This window comes from Danaus plexippus, chromosome 5 (assembly GCF_018135715.1).
Source record: "Danaus plexippus chromosome 5, MEX_DaPlex, whole genome shotgun sequence".
NCBI classification, from domain to species: Eukaryota; Metazoa; Arthropoda; class Insecta; order Lepidoptera; family Nymphalidae; genus Danaus; species Danaus plexippus.
Genome location: NC_083539.1, coordinates 7,665,262 through 7,689,812, shown reverse-complemented (window position 1 = coordinate 7,689,812; position 24,551 = coordinate 7,665,262). Strand labels below are relative to the sequence as shown.

The following is a 24,551-nucleotide window of genomic DNA, read 5'->3' as shown; positions in this document are numbered from 1 at the left end:
TAGGAACGATAATTGTAAAACCTAATTAAAAATCGTATTAATATAATAGCACTTATATTTTTAATACATTTACATCATTCATATTCATACTAAATACATACAAATGTTTTTTCCAAATAACAAAAATTGTTTTCGGTGAGGATTAATTCAAAATTAATTTATTGGAACATAGGTTCAAAGTAACTGAGTCGGTAGTTTATTAACTTCAGACCCACCACAACGGAGGTCCTAAAACAATAGAAGGTCCCTCTTAAGTCGTTATTCAAACCATTGACACAAGCAGATAATTAATTGACCCAGTTGCCCAATTAGTTTATCAACACTGATATTCATTCAAAATTAAACTACATTCCATTTCCTGCAAATTTTTTTGTCTATCAAAAATAAAAAATAAATTGAATTTGTGGAATTTGAATTTGAGTAAATCTTGTACTTACATATAGCTGTCTATGAAATAAAATCTTCAAAAGCAGTGTAGGAAACTACTCCCAATACTTTGCAATAAATAAAAATCCATATAGTAGTTTCTAAATTTCATGTATAATTAAGAGTACTACTGATTCACAAAGAGTATTTTTAATTATTGCATATGTTTCACCTCTGGGGGATAAATTTTAAAATAAATATATGTCCATAAAAATATTTAAAGTGAAAATATGAATGAGTTTAAAAGTTTAGGTACAAAATTTTTTTTTCAGATTTTGATACAGCATAAGACCAAAATGTTATCAATGTATACACGTTTACTGTTTACAACTTTACTATTATTAACGGTAAAGTGTACAGTGAAACATTATTTGAAGAACTTAATTAATATTATATACTATTTCAGCAATTTTATTCTACAGAATCATTAAAATAAAAAAATTATAAGTAATTCATTAATTGACAGGTTAAATTTGAAAACCTGCGCCTTTCTGAATACCGTCCCCGTCACTTAACAATTGAGCCACTGTGTCCTCATTTAAGTCGGTGATTTAAGCGTTACATATTTTAACTAGTAAGTTGACAATAATTTCTAAGAGTATTTAGACACTACTGACAGACGGTGAAGGAAAACTTTTTGAGGAAATCTGGACTTATAATTTCAAATTATATGTTTGAAATCACCAATCCGCCTTGAGCAAGCGTGGTGATTCATGCCCTAACTTTCTCCATGTCAGAAGCGGCCTTTGCTCAGCAATGGGCTCAGACAGTCTGATGATTATGATATAATAAAACCTTTGTTTAAAGAAAACAATTATATTTTAAAAAATATACAAAAGAAAAACAATTAATTTATTCTCTATTTACTATGAAATATTCTGTTTTCAATTTGTATACGAACAAATTCCGTATCATTTTAGTGCAGAACGTTAAATCCGATAACGATCGTTTCAATGCTTTCATAAAATATTGGTTTCAATAACAACATCGCTTTGAATAACTAGATTTTAAATTTCAAATGCAATAATAGAATATTTTAAGTTTATGTCAAACTAGTTTATTTCAGCGGTTTCACTTATATCATAATTTATCATATTTTTTATTTAAATACCAATTTGATTGCATGACGTAATTTTTGATTGACAGACGCTTAATGAAAACATCGTGGGGAAACCTGGTCTTATAATTTCAAATTATAAGATTGAAATCGCCAACCCGTCTTGAGCAAGCGTGGTGATTAATGCTCTAACCTTCTCCATGTGAGAAGTGACTTTTGCGCAGCAGTGCGCTGCGATAGGTTGATGATGATGTTGATGATTTTTGATTCCTGTTATTTATGTCCAGACAAAATAGTCTATAAAAATAATATATTAAACGCCTATCTGAGTAATATAATCAAATACGTGTTATTTGATTAATGAGAAGCATCATCAGCTGCAGGCACTTCAAAACTAATTAATTTAACTAATCCAGTTAATATCATTAGTTCATTAAAGAAACTATTATATTATTCTAAAGAAAATATACTAAAATATATTACAAAAATCAACATTATTCTCATCATATACCTTATAAATTGTAAATCACTCAATTATTCTCAACCGTCCTCTGAAACTTATTATATAATATTAGGTAGAGAGAAGAGCTTGGACGGTTCAGGTGAGCGTTTAACGCGCGTTAGATAGGGGCCCCTTAAACCTACACCTGGGTCGCAAGTCCCAAGCACTGTTGAAGCTCCTCTCCCGGCAACGCGATGGACCCGGCACCCGCACGGAATCGGTTGAATGCTGAGAGGTTTCGTCTCATATGGTAATTCAAATAAATATAAACAGGCTTTGAATAATTTGTTATTTAATTGGTTATTTATTTATAACCATTACCATAAACAAATGTACATAAGATTATTAGTTTTGAAATTTTCGAATATATGTATTTAAAAGAATGTTCTTCTCCAAATAAAGTTCGCTAAGCAAGTAATGTAAAAAAATAAAATAAAAAAAATGTGTAAAAGTTTTAAACTATCTTAAAATACACTAATTGCTTTAATAAATTATAACTAAATTCCTAAAAATATTATCATAATTTATAATGTTTTAAGTTTTTTATAAATTGAAGTAAACTAACATATTATTTTATATGTTGTGGTTGCTTCCTCGCTGTATTTCGTCAGCATTCTATTTCTGTCACAAAAACTGAAATTGGATTTGTGGAATTTGAATTTGAGTAAATCTTGTACTTACATATAGCTGTCTATGAAATAAAATGTTCAAAAGTAGTGTAGAAAAGTAGATATCAATCTGTTATCTCAAAGTTCCTCTGAAAGTTATAAAGCGTTTTTCTTATACAAAATACTTTACACCCCGAAAGAAACATTCCCATAGGATATTTTAATCTCGCTTGAACCTACTCCCAATAGTTTGCAATAAATAAAAATCCATATAGTAGTTACTAAATTTCATGTATCATTAAGAGTGCTACTGATTCACAAAGAGAATTTTTTATTATTGTGACAGTTTTAATAGCCATTATTTGTTACGTTGATAAAAAAAGTTTTTTTTTTAATGTTTTTATAAAATCAGTAAATATATAGTGATTTACAGTAAAAGATGTTGCAGTAGTCATTGGAATTTTTAATGTATTTAGTATCGAACGTTACTCAGCAGGGATTGTATGTCTATTTGTGCAAGAAAATGTATATATTTGAAATTCACTACCAGATATCTCTTGGAAGAAATGAATTTGGTACCTTACAATAATATAACACCTTCTAACTAATTAGAATTACTTACGTTGATCACGATCGGGGGACATAAAAAACAACAGTTTTATAATAACTTATTCAGTATGAAGTTGAAATAATGATGAAATATACAATTTATTTATAACGAAACCCAAATATATGTATGTATTATGCAGAGAGCAGTTGGAGGAGGCCTATGCCGATTGGCAAACAGATCTACAGAGGATAAACAAGAAGCAAATATTAGATTAGAAATATTAGATTAAGTAAGTTTGTATTGTATAGGAATATTATATTAGGTTAAGTTGATCTGAATAAAGGGCTTTATTATTATATTATTATTATTATTATTTTATGCAGAGAGCTGATGGTATTCATTTAGGTTGGTTGTCATCCGACCTGGTTCAGCAGCACAGGGTTTGCCCAATATCGAATGTAGTACGCTAAGAATTAATTGGGGTTGGAGCGATACCTGATATTTCCGCAGAGCCAGCAGTTTCCAATAGTTATCGACGTAACGAATGAGTACATAGAAATTAGCGAGGTCATCATTCACAATCACAAAATTCTCATTAACGTTACCATGTCACGGAGCCTTTTGTTCGTCTCGTCTCTGGTTATTTATTAATATCCTGAGCATGTGATCAGGAATCTTAATCCTCTTCGTCTGAATAGTTTATATACACTCATCTGAGACAAGATTGATTGATGACCAACGATACTAATCTAAATATATGATTTCAAGAAGAACAACGTGCGGGACTACTCTCTTACAGCTTAAGCGTATGTATTAGTCAATTGAGTAATCCGTTTATAATAGTCCTATTTATAGAGCTCTTTCATTTATAACAAATTATATTTTTACACTTACCGAATCTATAACTATAAATCTCTGTACAAAAAACATTATAAGGGATTTGCGTTTAATGTTTGATTACGCTACAGTCATACAATCTTATGCAAAAAGCAATATTCAATATATTATTGAGATGATTAACAATTATTTTTATGCATAAACATTAATCTTTTACTAGATTTACACAGTCTTATATCCTGTGTTTGTCCTTATAATAAAACTATCTAGAAACTAACGACAGAGATCGAAATGAGACATGTAAAGACATATTATCTTACTCTGCTACTTCACGTATTATTTAAATTATGGACGTGTTAAATTTATACATATATTTTTTTTATGAAACCTAAATTTCCTTTAAAAATATATATATAATGTTAAATTGAATTATTTGAACAAGAAGATTATCCTCATGTGAGTACAAAAAGATTTGCCTTCCAAACAATGCAAAATATACAGACTAAGGTAAGGGGATATTGCCAAAATCATAAAAATAACCATAACCCCATGAAGTTGGATGTTATTCTGTGCGGGAGATTTCTCTATGCAGACTAGAATATCTTAAAGCTAAACATAAACTAAAGATAAAAGTGGAGGAAATTTTCTTCAATAGTTTTCAACGTTAACTGAGTGCTCTCATTTTTGAGGTGTATATTTATACAACTTAATTTTTTTCTTTACTCTCAACATCCACATATTTTATTAATAAATCGTATCTTTTTTAAGCCCTTGATATAGTATTTAACTGGAGCGATCACTTTACACGAGCTTATGCAATAATTTAATATGATTATGTCGTTTTATAAGTCTCAATAGATGGAACATTGTTTTTTTTTCCGAAACAATATTACATCATCATTATTACGAAAGATTTTAATATAAACTAAATTATTAAGACAATATTTACAACATTATGAATAAATAAATCTAGCCTAGTTATAGTATAAAGACAGTAGAGATATGAATAAATACCGTAAGTCAAATATCTGAGTCAAAACTCGTACTCATTGTAAAATATTTGCGACGTATAAAAACGATGTGAATCGGAAAACGTCGAATACATACAAATCCATTTTCGATGTGTAGTTTTATAGAAATGTCTGCGAACTCGATATGTTTTTGGAGCTGCAAACGCTTGCTATTACAAAATAAACGTTGTTAGGTTAGTGCAAGGGTTTGAAATATATAAAATCCAGTATTTCAAATAGTTACTCCACATTTTTCAATATCTATCCCAAAAATATGTATAAATTAATTCTTTTATCAGAATTTTGAAGGTTTACTATAATATTTTCATTTATGATTTGTTGAACTATACAGTATTTAAAGTACTTTTTATAGTTTAAATATCTGGCAAACTTCTGGGCTAATAAGAATGCTGTTTTATCTTATAAATATTGATACAGAAATGTTAATTTTTTTTTTATGATTACATTGAAATATATCGTAACCTTTTCGAATATTTTTTATCATATTACCTATTTATATAAATTTCATTAATTTATTTGAATGCCATTATTATTATTATTATTAATTTTCTTGTTATTATTCGACTGATATCACTTTAGCTTTACTTGCGTTTGTTTTAATTTATATCTAGAGGTATATTTTAAATCCAAATCTATTATTTAAATAACTTATACGAAATCAATATTCCATTGTAACATTTAGTGTTACGTTCACGGTGTGGCTGGCTTGGCTTTTATTATTCGTTTTGTAAATAAATATATACACTTTATAATATTAAAACGATTCGGACTGTAATACTGTAATCAAGTGTCGATGTTAACAAACATTCGCATCATGTTTCTAAAACTTTTTCCCATTTTTATTTACCATCATGTCCATTTACACCACCAAAAGAATAAGGGGTGCATACCTCTTGTTCAACATTAATTATCCCATACAGTTTTTATGTATTCTCATCTCAAACATGCAACGACTTGTTCGAGCGATAACTTTCATCTTGTCAGGTTGTTTGTGTAGCGGACGGAGAATAAACCAATAATAAAACGACCAACTCAAAAGACTCACGTAAAATTTATTTATTCAGGACTTTCAAGGATATTTTGAATTTTCCTACGGAAATATAAACTGTACTGTAATGAAATAAATTATGGTTTAAATAAACTGAAAACCACTCCTTTATGCATAAACCGAACTGAAGAGAAGATTTTTTTTTTTAAATAGTTCAAATTATGTATAACAGTGATAAATAAAAGAAATTATTTTATGTAAAAAAGCCTGGGGTGCTTTCTTAAATTGATAATTTATTTTACACTTTGGTCCAAAATATTAATTGTTTAAAAAAATATTTTCTTTTTAGTTCGCTTTATTCATGAAAGCATGTTTTTTTTGTTTTTTTTTAAACTATTATTTATTTTGTATTTTTTTAGTTCGGCTAACTGCAGAAGCGTGAATTTAATCCAGTGCTCGAACCGGAAAAGTATGCATGCGCAATACCACACGCTTGGACTATATCTCTTGGTCTCACGTAAAGGATACGGGAAAATGTCATCTAATCCTGAAGAACCTAATAAGGATAGTGGAATTAAATTATTAAATTATTGTAGTGCCATTGGCTTTCGATAAGTCTGCCAAGTTTAAATGAAATCTGACCATTCAACGAGGGTCAAAATTGATTCCAAAAGCGTAGCTTACAAACAGACATAGGTTAATGCAGTTTAAGCTAATATTATAAGCGTGGAAAAAAATGGCATTTAAAAATATATTTTTTTATTATGTATTCACGTTTGTTACTATCCTGTACGAAATTAACGAAACAAATTCATATGAAATTTAAGAAGTTATATAAATAATTAATATCAATTAAAAATATTATACGTGTGTTTGTTTTAACCATGACGGCTTCGAGTGACGCGAAGGAAGTAATATCTGTTAGTCCAACTACGAAGAGTTATGAAAAATTTTGTGATAGCAATAAGATTTAAAACTTTAAAATATACTATTGGAATATTTTATTCTTTTTATTTCTATCATTATCACATTAATATAGCAAAAATTTAAAAAATAACTGAGTGAATTTATCGTTTTATTGATAAGGTTTTTTGAAGAAACAATCGATTTAAAGTCTCATCCGATACATCGCTTTCCAAATCTATACTGTAAGCCATTGTGAAGAAGCTGTTTCTTAAAATATTGAAGATATATATTATCAAGACGTCGACGGTCTACGTGACCTAAATGTGAGAAATTCGCAAACGTTTGAACAAATATACTTTGTGAAAGCCATTTAACAGGAATGCTCTACGGCTATCACAGAGCAGTTATTTCAGTCATTAAACTTATTGCTAAATGTACAGGTATTTTTTTTTATCAAATAAACATTTTAAAACAGGCATTTTTAGCGAATGATAAAATGTACGTAATTTTTCCTTAATTAGTTGAGTATTTCATAAATGTACATTTTGGGCATTATGCGAAGTTTTTGGAAGTTCACAAAATTAGGAGAAAGTTTGATATATTTTTAATGCTTGTAATAGTAAATTTTTTTAACGATTCATGTAATTTATTTGCTTCTACATGAACATGTTTCCGTTTTTAGGTCTTATAACCAGAACTTTCTTCTAAAATAGACATTTAGGCCTCTGGGACAAGGAAATTATATTGAAAGATTAAGATGTTAAATAAATATATATCTGTCGGACTTAGAACAACCTCATTGTTTTTAAAAAGAGTTCCGTCAGCGAAACTGACGTCACGTGAGAAAGTTTTTAATCTATACCCTTGCCTCTATTTATACCAACCAATAATACTTGTTGCAACTGCCATTGCACAGGCTATTCAAGTGAGACCTAATAATTTTAACCATCCATAATTAGTAATTACGTAAATAAAAGGTATTCGCTACGATATCCCTGTATATGCAAAATTCTCTACACTATATGCCTTAGAACTTTTTCTTACAATAAAGAAAAATGTCATCAAAATTTATTAGAAGAAATATATTATTAGTTTATAATTTTTTTAATAAACACAATTCCTTCTAGTCTACTTCTCAACACTATTACCGCTGAATAACTAATTCGAATACGTGACTACTAAATAATGCAATTTAAATGCAAAGATTCGTTGTTGATACAGTTTTGCTAAATTTGATATTGTCAGCATTAATGACAAGATGTTTCTCTGCCAAAATTAACTTGTTCAGATTATTTTTGTTCATTACAAAAGTAGGAATCAGTTTTGTTATACATTTAGTTACTTCTATGTCCCTTATTATAATATGATATATTTTAAGTTGCTTTTAGTGTTAAACATTAAAATTAATTCCCTGAGACCATAGACTCACAAGATTGACAAGATTTAAGGCAGCGTGTTTCCTCTAAGCTAAGTAGATTTAGTACACTTCCCGAACGTTTCAAGCAAGTTGGATGTTGGATGGCTTCAGTGGCGCTTTCAATATAGTTTAACAAACTACACCTGTTTCAATAGTTTTCTCCTCTAATCTAGTCAGCTCTAAGTAAAGTAAATTCTGGACTAAAAAATTGTATACACCTTAGAAATTGAAATAATGGAAGCAACATATTATTACGCTGACAGTCTGAAGTTACTTTCAACAACATCAACGTCTGTTTTTTAACGTTCCTTCGCTTTGCTTGAACAACTAATTTGTTTTTGTTTTATTTAACGATTAAGGTTTGTTTGTTCTCAACGTCAAACGAATAGCATAAATATTCCGACGCTCTAATCTCTTACCGCGATATTTTTATGTAAATTTTAAGCGCACATGGGATGTGTGATATTGTTGAATAACAAATTTGCCGTTTAATATAGATTTGTTGATCAATGTATACACTTTAATGATGTGGTAGAAATTTATTTAGAAGTCTTATTTTATTTGAGAGCTTTAAATGATTTTCAGGCTATTAGACTAGTATTAAATTTTAGTTATTTCTAGAGAAAGTTTTTTTTTTTTAATCTTCAATATTTATGTCTCATTGTGTTATATTATGAGGTAACGGAGCGTTGTTATTTTTTCATAAGTAAGGCCGAAGGTAGTCGTTATTACATAAATATTCAAAGGGAAAACAACGTACTTATTACCTGAATAGGATATTTATGAACAAAAAAATACCAATAATTCTGTAAGCAAATTTCGTAATGATAAAAATAAAATGAGAATAAATTTCCTAATAAACCTAATATAAGAAATCATACAATTTCGTGTTCTTTAAGAAGTAGTTGAATTTTAAAAACAATAATTAAGGATTATACATAACTCTTTCGATAAGTTCAAAGTAAAAACAACCCTAGTAAAATAATAATAAATTTTAAAATCAAAGAACAATGGGGTGTGTTATATATAAACACACACATTTTATTGAGAATACTTCATTATAATTTTTCGTTTATTGCTGATACTTTTTCAGTTCTCTTCTCTCACTCTAATAATAAAATGTTTTTAGGCTGTGGTATCTACGTTCTCTTGTTTTATTTGTATCGTAGTGAAAGGGAGACAATGTCTGACAGATATAGAACGTACTTATAATAGGTGCTAGTTCAGAACCTAAACCAATCGAAATATGATGTTGCTAAATCCAAAACTTTCGTTTTTATTAGTGAATATTTTTAATACAAAAAACATCATTACTACCAAAATTCCAAATTCTGTTAAATTATTATCAATCTTTTATTTGTTATAGACGTAATAAAGTTCTTTTTCAAGTTGTGTAACTAAGTTTAACGTTCAATAGAGTTTTTATGTCGACAACTAATCTATTTCTTCTAACTAACCTTTATAAACGGTTCTCGTCAGAAGTTTGTGGAAGCTTTCAGTTAATTGTAACTAACTTTTAATGAAAGTCGTTAAAATTTTTTGTTCATTAAAGGTAAAAGTATTTTAATAGCTTAAACCTTGAGGTAATTAGATTTATTAGTTCAAGAATCACAAAGCGATATTTTGTTCTTATTAACAAAGACATATTTTTATTCTAATATAATTTTAACGATAATTATAACCACTTTGTTGCATATATTCAAAATGTTAGTTAAAAAATACCGCAGAGTTTTATACAGACATGTTGAAGTAAGACATCGAAAAGCGGATTAATAATTGTTTCGAAAAGTAAAAACAATTAATTAATTTTTTCATCTCATATGTCTTCATAGTTTAAAAAAATATTTGATGAATAAAAACATACACGAACGCAAAACAAGAAACAAGTTTTATGCTCCAGTAATAATTGTACAAAGATTGGAGGAACAGTAATTATCGCTATAACAAAACAACAACTCTCCTGCATTTTATTCCCAAACGTACAATTTTCTTAACCACCAACGCTGCATAGTCAGAAACAATCAAGACGAGACCTTCTTACCACACATAGTTATCAAAATAAAAATCTTGGGCCACATTAGAAGCAACGGTTATATTAAATTTGCATAAGGTGACAGAAAGATTACGAAATTTTTAGTATTTTTATTTTATCTTTGACAATTTTTTTTCAATAATATTATAGACACTTTTTCAAAAAATATACTATAGTGACACAACAAATTTCGAGCTATATCTTATTGAAATATATAGAAAAGTAGAAAATATTCATTCAAAAAATATGACATCACTATCAGACTCATATTCACCATCAAAAGCTTGAGGTTCTCCTGTTCGCTTAGTTTCGCGGCATGCCCAATCACCATCGCCATTGGTACCAAATCCTCTGATAGCTTTCTTCACCTCATGTAGTTTGGGCTGATAAGAATTTCTGGAGAAGATAACAATTTTCCCAGACACACAATCTTTCATGAGGAGCAAATTTTCCATCACAAGCCACTGGTCTGCAGTCTCATCGATAAGGGTAGGAGTTTTATCTATAAACATTTTTTGATTGTGGAATTACATAAGAATTATTTTAAGTACATACTCTCAAAGTTCAGAGATGTGAATCTAATAAAACAACTATTATTTAGTAAGAGTAACTAACTGCTTAATTGATTATAAGTAAGATTTTTGCACTGTTGGTTTTCGAACATTAAAATGGTTATAAAACTTTAACACATTTTTAGATTGGCTTTGATTCAACTATAAAATTTATAGGACACCGGTTTTAGTGCGATTTTATGACGCTGTCGTATAACAGAGGTGTGTTATCTAAAATTTTTTGATTTAACGGTCACAAAAACTATCATACGGGAAGCCAAAAAAATATATATGCTTTCAACGACAGCATAATAATTTTTTATGATTTTTTATCAATCCTTTAACATCTGTACAATTTTATTATAACTTTTGTTTGTGTTTTAAATTTCAATTATGTGCGTGTTATAAAAAAAATTCGTAAGAAGGTAAGTGAGGTATTTTTTTATGAGCTAATTTTTTTAATTAATAAAGAAAAATGAAGAAACCTGTTAGCTCGACGGCTATATTCTCAAGAACACCTAAACCTTTATGGCATCCTTGCAAAAAATGTTTCCGAGAAGAATCGCTCGTTTTAATTTCAAGATTGCAATCATCCCATATGACTGTTCCATTAAAATCCCCATACTTTTCATTGTTTTGATTTTTCTCCTGAAAAATATTGCTGATTGAAAGAAAAATCAAATCCATATCCTTATACATTTAACCAAGTCATATTAATAGGATACAAATTTATTATATCCATGAATTTTTTCTCGTTTACTCACCTTGGAAGTAACTTTTCTTATGAGCATATCATGGCAAGGCACGTTATAAGACACTTGGTAATAAACAGGCCGCCACAAGCCCACCATTCCGTCCAGATTTATTTCACCTACATTTTTAAAGTGAGGACAAATTGCCCTGAGAAGTCTCTCATCTTTTACAATTACCTCCACACTTGGTACTGGTGCAGTTCTCCTTAAGGTTTCATTACATAATTTCATTGGAAGTACAGATATAACAACGATAATTATCTTAGATATTAATTCGAAGAGTAACATTATTTTGTTCAATTGATTTTGTATTACGAAATGCCGTCTGCACTGAATAGTTACTTCAATAATGACGTTAAATAAGTTCGAAGTAGCCCTTTGTTTTATTAAAACATTCCATTGTTACAATTTGATCTCACGTACACTTTATTATGGATATAATAGTAATGTTTTGTAACCTATTTCATGATGTTAATCAAGCACGATCCAAGCAGATTATATTATTACGTAGTTTATCAGTTATTTTGTCTCTTAAAATATTGTATATACATACAGCTATATATATATATATATATATATATATATATATATATATATATATATATACAGGTCTTAATACACGCTGAGCACATACATACTCACACAGATACACAAAGTGATATGATAAGCAATCAAAAATATCAAACGAGCTTTCAAAAAATCCTAAGTTTCTTGAACTTATGCGGCAAATATGCAGCCTCTTGCAGTGTTTCTCTAAACAGTAAACGAGACTCATATGATTTTTGTATGCGGTAATATTTCTATAAAATTTCTTCCATTTTCTTTAATTTCATTATTCTCATAAAACAAAAAATATTTAGACGGTAGAAGTGATGTTACATATATATTGCGGTTATAATAAACCTATTTAAAATAAAAACAACAAAAATAAATAAAATCAGAAATATTATGACAGATAATAAAGGTATGAAAAGATACTAAACAATAATCCAAGAAAAAGATTACATGACTATAATAAATACACTTTGAAAATACTTTAAAATATCATAAATGAAATAATAATTAATTGCTTACCTGTCGATTATATATGATAGAATAATAATGTTAATAAAGTGGCTATAGTTACCTTCACAAGCACAGAAAACTTTGATACAAGGAGCTTATATAATAATATCACATTCTCTTTGTTAAGCAAAGCCTCTTTCGTTCGAACAAAGGACTTGATAATTTAAGTAAAGCTATAGGCTATAGGCTGCGGCTAGGACTCTCCCGTGGAAAATATTGAGTGATTTAAATTAAGAGATTGTCTCTGTTGTAATTATTACCAAGATTAAATCAATTTCAAGACCCAATGACTCTAATCAAAAGTCTTTTGTTGAATTCCTTATTGATTTGATGCTCTTATATATAAATTTTATTTTTGAACTCTATATATTATGTAGTGTGGAAAAATTACTATTATTTATGATTTAATTGATGTTAAGTTTAAAGAGTAGGTAATCTAAATCGGACCTTTATCTACATTTTCATTACAATAAGAGTGAAAAAGAAAAATTTCTCAATATTCCTGGGCTTAAAGCACAAACTATGAAAGACCACAGCATCATCACGATACATATATAAAAAATATGAAAGATTGCATTTATTCCTTTTGTTTGAATATATTCTTAACTGCAAGCTACCATACTTTCGAACTCAATCAATTTTAACATTAAAGGGGAAACTGAGATGAAAGATAATCTTAACAAAAAGTATTTCAAGACTTATTTACATTAACTGCTTCTTTCCATTGTATTTCAACTAATATTTTTTGAAGTAAATCAACGCTATAACTAAAATTACATAACATATTTTAGACATATTAATCTATTGGTAATGCTAATGCCTATATAGATAAAGAGATGTCGAATATTTTGTAAGAATATTTTATTTGTCCTTTTATTTTCAACATGCCATTGGTTGGCTACGTGACCTAAATGTATCATACGGAATAAATTGCTCCCTAGATGTTCTATCCAACATTTGTATCTTTAAAACCATTCCTTGGCTTAGAATGTTCAACGTATTGCCTTCTATTTTTACATAATCGTGATGCCTTTTCACTTAAAGAAAAAGATGTAAATACTTATCATATAGAATATAGAAAAAAATTAACTACGTAATTACGGCGGTTTAAAAATCATTTATAGTTGGATTAATTTTGAATAAATAATAATCCTATGTCATTTCGATTGTATGAATTTTAATAATTGAATGTTAAATAAGTTACCTGGTATTTTCACTTCCGAGGCATACATTTAGGAACAAACTAGTGTGAATTTAAACTGATGGCAATGTCTGTATCGATTAACCTCGTAGCATAAGCAAGACGTATTGAATTCTCTTCATGGTTTTATACGTATATATTTTTAACAACTATTTTCACTCGCTGGAGTAATACATTATTTACAACTTCAAAGTTCAGCTTGACATCTAATCTGAAAAAAAAAAAGAAAAATTACCAACAATTCCTTTGACAGTAATAAATGTCCATAAATATAACAATTGGCATGTGATATAGCGTTTGAAAAACAAAAACAAGATTACAGTAATTTTACTCAAACTAATGAAACAATTTAAGATCAAATATGTTATGAATAATAAATATTATTTTATAATCCTTAAAAGTATTACAAAAAAAAAATTCTAAATTAATGAAATGTTAAATTCTTCAACACTTTAAGTCCCATATTTAATTTTCTTATAATTAAATCTATTTGTGCAAAAAGTGATTTTAACATAAAATCAACTTCAATTAATGATATTGTTGACTTGATGAGATTACGATAAATCTTTCTACTGTTATTAAAACTATCTCGGTGCCAATTTTAACTTTAACCCACTAAGCTTTTAATGAATTGTATGTCCGTCATTGTAATTTGAATAAAAATTAATTTAAATTAGTTTAATTTTGTCATAGATTGATTGGCTCTAATTTAGGAAAGCGCGTAGACTTGTTTAATAGCTGAGATCAACATACAGTTGCTGACAAAATAAACATCGCTCGCCAGGTTAGAAGACAATGTTTTCAAAATCAATAGATCATGAGATGTTTTCAAAAAGAACGGAAATTCTAGAGAAATTTTCTGTTTATAAACAATGTTTTTAATAAAACTTATGTTAAATTAAAAAGGTCAGTGTATGTCGAGATAAACTATATTTAGTAAGTCTCGAGTTAAGTTTACAACTCGTTCCGTACACTCGAGTCAGCATAATACTTAAACTTTCTCCAAAGTAAATCACAAGTATAAAGAACTTCGCAAAATAAAAGTAAACAAGAAAACTAAAAGAAGAAGTCTTAAGGCTTCTGTAAAAGAATTCTTAAGCGCCAAAGAATCTTTGCTGACGGCTGGTCATCAATAATCTCGACCAGGCTTTTCTCATTCATCCCTAAAATGCAAAAACAACGCTCGGAACATAATACTTGCGAATAATGAATTCCGATTTTATTTTAATTCAATCCATAATTAAAAAGTTACCTTGATCTTTTTTTAATCTTGAATTGAATTACCAATTACGTTCGTTTTGAATATGGCCAAAATACACTTGATTTAATACATTGAAATACATTCTTTGTTAGAGGTGACGTGGTGTAGAGATATTTGAAATGTTGACCTGGAATAGTAATTCGTTGTAGAAAATTTTGAACGGTTTGATATGTGTGTAAACACTGTAAATATGAACTTGTTATAGCAAATCTATTAGAAACGTGAACACGGAGATGTGTATCACAATTTTTATATAAACTTGATATATCTGAACGACTTACTTTTATTTGAATTATTCACTTAATTTTGTGTTCATTTTAAGGTTTGTTTTTACTGAAAAGAATTCTCTATTTGTTTTCCTCGGTCTTCGTGTATCTGAACTCCTAGGAACTGTTTGTTTAGAACACACGTTCATTTTCTTAAGTATCTTTGTAAGTATTTATGTTATTTCAAATGTTGTGATATTTCTAAATCCTTTGTTTACAATCCCCCATTTCTCGGTTCTCCGCAGATCATATAGTTTGATTAAAATTTACAATTAGTTTAATTTGACATCTTTATTTCTTTAATAACAATAATCTTTCTCTAATATAATGCCTCTTTATGGTGTGCTAAGAAATACAATAAAAATACCCGTGAATTTTTAATGTCACAGAAATATGAAATTCAGTTTATGCATAAAAGTGCCACTCGGTATTCAAATCATATTTAAAAAATAAATAAATAAAACCCTTAACGAAAAATAAAATTCAAATTGAAAAACCTTAAAAAACCTTTTCCTTATTCATATTTCAATAAGTGAAATTGTTGTTAAAAATACACTTCCGAGGTTTCCTAGTGATATAGATCATATAACAGGTCCTCAATATTAAGTATCAGAGTGTCATAGTAAAATATTTTTATGAAAAAAAATAAAAAATCTATGACAGGATCTTAATAGATTCCTTTGAACTATTTCCATTGTCTTCTCGTATAATTTGTTATTCCAATACATAGTTAATTACTTCTTCAAAACACTTCAGTTCAAGCATAACAAGACTCACTTCTATATAAGATAATTCAAAACTCGTAGTAAAGTGAATATATTAATGTTTTTCTTTCGATGCTATTATCTCTAAACAAAAGCCTCACAAACTAAATCACTATTAATACCTTAAATCAATTATTTATACACTTAACGAATATTCTATGTGTAATTATAATAATTTCGATTTTTATGAATATTCAAAATATCCAAATTACGTTTAACTTTACTCACAAGCATTTTCAATGATCGTTTTTCACCTGTCCAGAAAATAACTCAATCAAAAAAATTCCATACATTTTAAATGCTTTATTCCGGACATACATTTACCCAAATTCTTAAAAAGTTTAATGCGCTGCAACAAAAAGTTTTTTAATTTTGGCTTTAAAATTTTTTCCTAAGCGAATACTTTTACGCCCGAAAAAGGACCTTACGGAAATAAAATATAACATCGTTGCTATGGCGATTCATATTATCAATTAACGATCCTTTGGCATACCTTTATTCTATTTTTGATTAAAATCAATTTTCAAAATAACAATATTTATATAACCCATTAATAATATAATAATTCAGTCACAGTAATTCCTGGAAATATCCTCGTATAAGATGAATCTCGACTAATGAATTCTGTGTCATGGTCTGAATTTAAATGTCTAGAATGCGAAAGATGGAACTCGGATCTATTTCGGATTTCTATAGTTCGGTAAAGTTTTCCGAACCAATTTTTGATGTACGATAGAAGAATTTATTATTAAATATATGAATACAGTTAAAATATATACTAACAACAGGGGATATTTGACTGAAATTTTGAAAGAAATGCTCTGTAGCTACTTGTTATAATTTTCCATGCAAATATAAATAAATATTATGCTATTTGTTCATTAATTAGAAAAAAACATATTAAGTGTCCATGTTAGTCAGTTGTCGATTAGTTTTTGTTACTGGCAACCTAACGATAAGGAAAAATAAACGAATTTTTTATTTTTTTATTTTCCTCAGATTCTAGATTGATTGATTGGCTATTTTAAGTATTTTTGATTGCACAATTTTAGTGTTTTAATACCAAATATATATTTTTTTTATATCTTAATCTATCAGTTTTTGTGCGCACAAGTTTTACTCGCCTTTTATGATATCAAAGGAATATACTAGCTATTATTTTAGTTTGAATAGTATTATATCTACCGTAAATATTTTGACAACATTTACATAAAAAAAAAATTTCAAAACACGCAATAAACTATTATTATTTTGTAATTGAATTTCTGGAAATTAATTAATCTGGATTAATAAAGAAAAATGACTAAAAAACTAAAAACGTATAGAAGAAACGAAATTGAAAATTTTTTACAAATCCTGCAAAACCTTATTGTATAAATCAATTCAAGTTGTTGTTTTTAAATACAAAATCGATTCTAAAACTCTGTTCTAAAAGCAGGACTTATGACTCAATGCAGCACTTCTGTAGATATTAAAATGTTGGCGTATAACTTACACAATCACATCGCATAACTCACTTGGATGAAGCTGTGGTTTCTGCCACAGCAAATAAATAAATAGCTCGATATCGCTTCGCTTTTATGATGGAATTGTGCCCGAAAAAATAAAACGTTTTTATATTCAAAAATAGCGATAATGATATAATTATAATTAATAATATTATTAACAGAATTCGTAATTTTTAGGATGTTACTTTTATAACATTGGCTAAAAAAAAAATTCTTCCTTCTATCTCATGTCGCATTACAGCAAGCCTCTGAGTGGAATCTGAGTAGAAATGAAAACAGTCGCTCGGCAGAAGAATCGCTTTAAATTGTAGATATTTTCTATTAAGCGATCTTAATTTATTGAATATTTGGAGCTGACTTTACGATTAACTTACTTACTTTAGTCTTCATGAATTCACAATATCAACATATAAACTAGAATTTAATAATTTCAATAGTAATTCTCTGATGATGTAAGTTGGTAATTAATATTCCTTTCTTTTCTTTTCATGAAATAGCAATCAATAATAAACCTTTCATATTAATGTATAGCCAATAAATGGCCACCCCTTTCAATCCGAAAGTGCTTCAAGCCTTGCACTTAAAATACACTAAGATGTCGTAACACGCTTTGACAAACTAATTAAATAAACACGAATTGTTTAGAGACGAATCTAATTCTTTGTCTTATTTCGAAAATATCAACCTAAAAAGACTTTTAGAAAATAAAATAATTAATAAATTCCACAATAAGTTGAATTAAAATGTACATATTTTGTATTTTATTCAAATAAAAATACAAAAACGAATAAAATTGAATACGAAATGATCGAAGTAAGCCATTAATTTGAATTGACTTGTGCGGAAAGCAATAACAATGGTTGCTGAAACGTAAAATTGAATTGATTAATTAAATGATTCACTCAACGGCTTTGATAAAAACTATAGGAAATAAAATGATTTTTTTGTTATGAAACCAAGAGGGACAGATATTTTTATAAACTTTTTAGACCAACATACGTCGACAAATGACAGGTTTTTTTATCGAATCTACCTCCGGAGCTATTTACGAGCTTAAACTATAAACATCTCCTACGTTTAACATCTTATCTTTCATTACATCGAATGTTCAAGAAACTTGAAGGTATATAATTTGTCGGGCAAATTGATCGTTAATAATAAAAATTTACATGGAAACAACCATGTACTTTAAAACAGGTGACCACAACTTCGCACTACAAACAGATCGTTTCCAGTTCCGTATGTGATTGGCCATTTAAAACTTGTGGTAAACTTATTGCCGACTATCACTAAATTGACTTCCTTATATCAGCACGTTAAACGTTAAATCCAGGATTAAGTTGAAAAGATATTTATTTGTTAATATAATTATGTCTATACTTAAATCTTCTCACTAGAAGGTTTCTAATATATTTATTGGTTTAGATCCGTTTATTTAATAAAATAGACTACAACTAAGAAATAAGGTTACTCAATAAAGTAATTACCTGATTATGACGACTTGTAACTTAATAAAGCATTTATTGACGGGTGTCAGGGCGGTTACAATCAAATATATATATATTGGTGGAACTTATAACATTTTCATGTTCGTATGTGAAAAAAAGACTAGAGAAAAAAAAACATTTTGCAATTAATAAAAATGGTTATGTGTTTTTTAAATATGGAGTGTTCTCTGAGTAGTGTGATAGAGGTAAAGTAGTTTGATTTTAATTAAGCCAAGTCAGCTAAGATAACTTTGTGGAACAAAAGATGCTGTTAATAATCTAAAAGCTATCTAGCTCTCTGTTGAAACAGTTTAGGTAAGGAATACATCATCTTAATTATAATTTTAATGCTCCGTTTTGCTTATTAAAAAAAAATTGATATAAATCTTTGTTACAACAGATTCATAAAAAATTCTCTCCTTATCTTGTCTTAACTTCAAAGCACTTTTCATTAACGTAATACACTGTATTCTGCCATACCTAACGACATATTAATATTTTTTAATTTATATTACATATTTTTTTGTAAAACAAGCACGAAAGACATTGTAATAAATACAAACACGTTTGGAACGCCCCTGCACTAAACACAAGTTTGTCTCGTCACACGACACACGAAGCGTATCCCGTTTTCTATTCAAAAACATATGTTTATACTGATGTGAAAGGATTTATAAATGTTAACGTGAAAAACCCTAGTATGTAGTATAAGGACGAAGGTTTGTAGTAAGCAATCTGAAAACCGTCGAATGTCGATGCGACGTCAAATTCCTTTCACGAATAGCTTTCACGTTATGAAAGTATCGAAAATATTGTACCGTGGATTCAATATTGAAATAGCATACGTCACATAAACGTTACACATGCTTTGTTAGTAACGTGTAAAGATTACATCCAGATTATTTTTTTATTCAATTTCATTTTCAACTAACGGTTTTTTTTTTAATATGAAGTTAATTTATTGATTCATATATTCTAACTTAAGTACAATAGTCGTTAAAATTATATAAACATTTTCTAAAAGACTAACGTATTTCGCTCCCAGCCAATTGCCAACCAATTTGCTCTCGTCTCCTTTAACAGTCACGTAACTTTAGACTAGTATTAAATTATAATTACCTTCAGAATTTTCAATTTATGTTCTTAAAATAAAATAAAATCAACCTAAATCAACAGTATATTCATCTTGTATGGAAGCAAATGTCTTAGTAGTTATGACATTTTAATCTTACGTACATAAAAATATGTTCCTGTCGATAAAATTTTTATTTATAATTCAAATAATGTAACAACTAAGAATCCCAGACAAGAAGTTTCAATTTGTGTATTAAAATTTTAATGTAAGTATATTCCTTATTCGCGGATCCTGCATATCACCTGCTACAGCTGTTATCAGCTAATGTAGATTTGATCTTACGGATAAGCATTCGACAAAACTACCTCTGCCAGCATCAGATTGCAAGCTTTTAGTGCATATCCATACTCATATGAAAATCCAAGATTATGATTTCTCTACGGAAATAGTATTTAATATCTCTCATAACAAATATTATAATGTTATTTTTATATAATTCTGAATAAAATGAAAGTCTGTAGCAATATTCCGGTTTCTATAGATTTTCTGCGTGACCTGATTCCAATATTACTCCTACAAATATGACGTTTGTTGTCTTGCAATCTCTTGTGCCAAACATAGATATTATTGTTAGAATTAAAAAATTATGTTATTTATATTTTTCAACAATATACTTTTAAACTTCCGCTACGTTAATTACATAATTCAAATAACATTGTTGAATTGTTTATTACGTTCTTATTGTATATAGTTTGCAAGGGACATTGTTGTCAAACTTGCGGCTTTAATTAAACACCATAAATATAAACAAACATAAAACAAGACAGGGGTCACGATCCAACTGAACACGACTATGTCGTAAATTCTAAACTACTTAATCTTAAAGAAGTATCTACTTTATTAAATAGTACCCTAACTGTACCTCAATTTTAATTACCAATTACTTATGATTATCTTGCAAAAGTTGTTCTAGTGAAAACAAATAATCCGTTTATTTCGAGAGCGCTCAAAGAAGTCATTATCTGTAATAACATGAGAGGAGCTCTATCTATTGTTAGATTACATACAAGCTGTGTTTATTTCCCGTTATAAGATAATAGAGATAATTGAATGAGTTTAATCGTTCGATTCTACTTACATTTGAATCTAATTTAAAAACCTTTTCTTTCTTTTAGTTTCCTTTAGGAAAATGAACTCTGTATAAAAACCAACGTTCAATGAGATTATTCCCTTGTACTACGATTGCAACTAGTACATATATGCACAAACGTAAAGGCTTTACAATAGACAGACATGACTGATCGTCTTTACATTGTTGTGTACAAGGTCTAACTCGATTGTACGTAGGAAACACTTTAGAACGAATTTCTCATCTTAATAACAGACTATGGAAATGTCATTTGTCTGCAACTAATCTTTATGGAGATCTGATCTTATATAAACAGGGCATAAAAATATAGAGTTATGTGAATTTTGAGAATACGTAATAAAATTCATAATCTGCGTCAAAACACGGTTTTATTTTAGAAAAAAAATAAATAATACATTTTGACAATCAACGGACGTCACCGAAAATTTTATGCTCGCTACGTGATACAGCCGTCGACGTTTTTTCATAAAATCATTCAGGCAATTCATTCACACAGCATTGCAAATCTGGCTACATTTTTAATTGTTACATTTTAGTTCAACATTATACAAAAACTATTTAATTATTTGCAAGTTTTTTTCAAAACAGCAACAACACTGGATACCATTTTTAGATATTTTTTATTTGAATGCTTAGAAGAACGCCATTATTCACAGACGATCTATTAATTGATAAACATTTGGGAAAAATTCCCTAAAAGTCAAACAGAACTTTAAACTATTTTAAAAAAAGTTGTTACGAGTTTATACTATAGAAGATAAGCAAGATTGAGCTTCTCAGGCTTGTAATGAACAAGTCTCATTATACTTAGCGAATACTGATGTATCAAATAGTTGTAACCGTTGCAAAATCATCGAACTCTATTTATATTCTGAACTGTGCTCCAAGTTCCAAAACTAAAGAATCAAACCTGCGTATTAATTAGTCCCCATTATCATAATTTGCATATCAACTACAGCATACAGCTTCCTTCTGCCTTATTAAGTCTTATTTCAGACAATATTTTTATCCTCTAATAATTATATAACATAATGAAGAATTATGCAAGAAAAAAAAATAGTGTGTGAAGTCAATCCGAGCGGAAGAAGTGAAAATTCGTGATTGTAAACAATTGTTATCCACTGAATTAGAAAATCAAATACTTCCCTATTAAAGTACATGTGTATTTAATCAAAATAACAAAAATATGGACATTATAAATAGCTAATTATTAATATTAATATATAACAACAAGTATGTATTACTAATTTCATCAACACCATGCGCATGTGCTTGGAATCTACCGACTCACTCTCTTTCTCTCTCCTACTTTCTACATTTGTGCATTTCTTTCTCTCTCCGTTTAACGTTTAACGCAACCTTGTTGGAAGTCACGTAAGAAGTTTAACTTCAATGATATTTTTTACAATAGACACAGAAAACCAAGATCTTTTTCAACACACAGACATGAAATTATTCATGGCTTCTCGAGACACATACTTACACAACCAAATAATATTTCGGTTAATTTCGGTTACTTTGCAGCAACCGTGAGACGAGGTGTCAGGAAACGTCGGCATTATGTAGTTTTTAAATAATAAAATCCGCGTAGTATATCCGAATAATACTAGTTTCATTTAAATGAATAAAACTCGCGAAAATCTTAGATCTCATATTATATTTATTTATATGCACTCATTATAGTTAAAGAAATATTTTTATCATAACACTTTTTACTTATCTAAAATTCCACCTTCCATTCTTTGTACACGACTTTACTTATTTCCAAATAGTTTTCAACCTAAATACATTCCGTAATATTTTATCTATTGAAGCATAACATATGAATTTCTGTAGAATTTCAATATCAATTTCATCATACCTCTTACTCTATGAAAACGCTGTAAAAGGATACATTTGAGATAAGACCAATGTTCCTTTTAGTTTTTTTTTTTTTTAACTAGTAAAAGAATGTTACCTTCTATTAATTTGTATATAAGGTGGCTTAATTATAAACTGTCTTTTTAATTTTGTTTTATTTAAATATTACTTTTTCAATATATAATGATATTCTATGAATTGACATAAAGACAACATTACATACATATATATTGTGAATGATGTAAGGAACTACTGAATTCTAAAAAGCAACATCTATGAGAGTGGACAGCTCGAAACAAATCCGATACTGGATAACATTTTCAAGAGAATAAATTTAAAGCATTCTTCCTGGATTCATATAAAGTCTAGGTCTAGGTGATTCGGAGATTGCTATGGAGACTCTATTACCAAGTAAGACTACCTTAGATCCCATAATTTAACTTCTTGTAGTCACTAAAAACTATAAAATGATACGCAATTAGACTTTACATACTGTTGACATTCAATCATATTTGTTAAGTAAAAAATTGTGATAAATTCTAAAGATTATTGAATTATATTTGTCACTATATTATATAATTTTTTTTCTTGCTTAATATAGCTAAAAAAAACATGCATCGGCCGGGAATCGAACCCGGGCCGCCCGCGTGGCAGGCGAGCATTCTACCACTGAACCACCGATGCTATATCAACCATCCCAGATTTTTGTTACATTTAATATTAATCTGTAATTACTGAACTGTGACCTTATTTACACAATACGAATATAATTCTTATTTTTTAATATCCTTGTTCTACTAACATGTTCTGTTTACAATAAAAATATTAAATTTATGAAATAAACAAATATATGATTATTGTTTAGAAACTGAGACTACTGTAAGAGACGTACCTCTAGAGACAATTGTATTCAAAATAAGAAAAGGTATAAGCTAAGCCCATCGGCATGAATACATCATATGCAAGAAAATCTACGTATATAATATAAATCAGAAATTTTGTCCTCAAAAACATACACAAAAATTTATGTAACAAAATTTATTACTTGTACATTTTCTTCGAACATGAATTACAAATGTATTCTTGGAGCAAACTAAAACCAAAGACGTAAGCAAATATTTGTCGCTAGTCTTCTGATGTAAATTCTGCTGTAGACGTTAAGAATCTAATGTGCCCGTATAAATAACATTTTATGCCGTTCCTTGAGAATAAAGAGTAATGAAAAGCAAGTTTTCGACACGAGTTTCCAAGATAACG

General features: G+C 28.5%; 1 protein-coding gene, 1 long non-coding RNA gene and 1 other non-coding gene across 3 annotated transcripts; all 3 read right to left on the bottom strand.

Annotated features, from left to right (window-relative positions):
* Positions 1 to 10,114: 10,114 nt before the first annotated feature.
* On the bottom strand, positions 10,115 to 12,188 carry LOC116769075 (uncharacterized). The gene is made up of 3 exons (XM_061529430.1): positions 11,670 to 12,188; positions 11,391 to 11,553; positions 10,115 to 10,883 (listed from the first exon to the last, which is right to left on the bottom strand). The coding sequence occupies exons 1-3, from the start codon at positions 11,943 to 11,945 to the stop codon at positions 10,588 to 10,590; spliced, it is 735 nt and encodes a 244-aa protein (XP_061385414.1). The 5' UTR covers positions 11,946 to 12,188; the 3' UTR covers positions 10,115 to 10,587.
* A 1,691-nt stretch (positions 12,189 to 13,879) lies between these two features.
* On the bottom strand, positions 13,880 to 17,455 carry LOC116769346 (uncharacterized). The gene is made up of 3 exons (XR_004353456.2): positions 15,466 to 17,455; positions 15,176 to 15,311; positions 13,880 to 14,134 (listed from the first exon to the last, which is right to left on the bottom strand). It is a non-coding gene; the product is annotated as an uncharacterized LOC116769346 (long non-coding RNA).
* A 6,452-nt stretch (positions 17,456 to 23,907) lies between these two features.
* On the bottom strand, positions 23,908 to 23,978 carry Trnag-gcc (transfer RNA glycine (anticodon GCC)). Its single transcript has one exon. It is a non-coding gene; the product is annotated as a tRNA-Gly (tRNA).
* Positions 23,979 to 24,551: the final 573 nt, after the last annotated feature.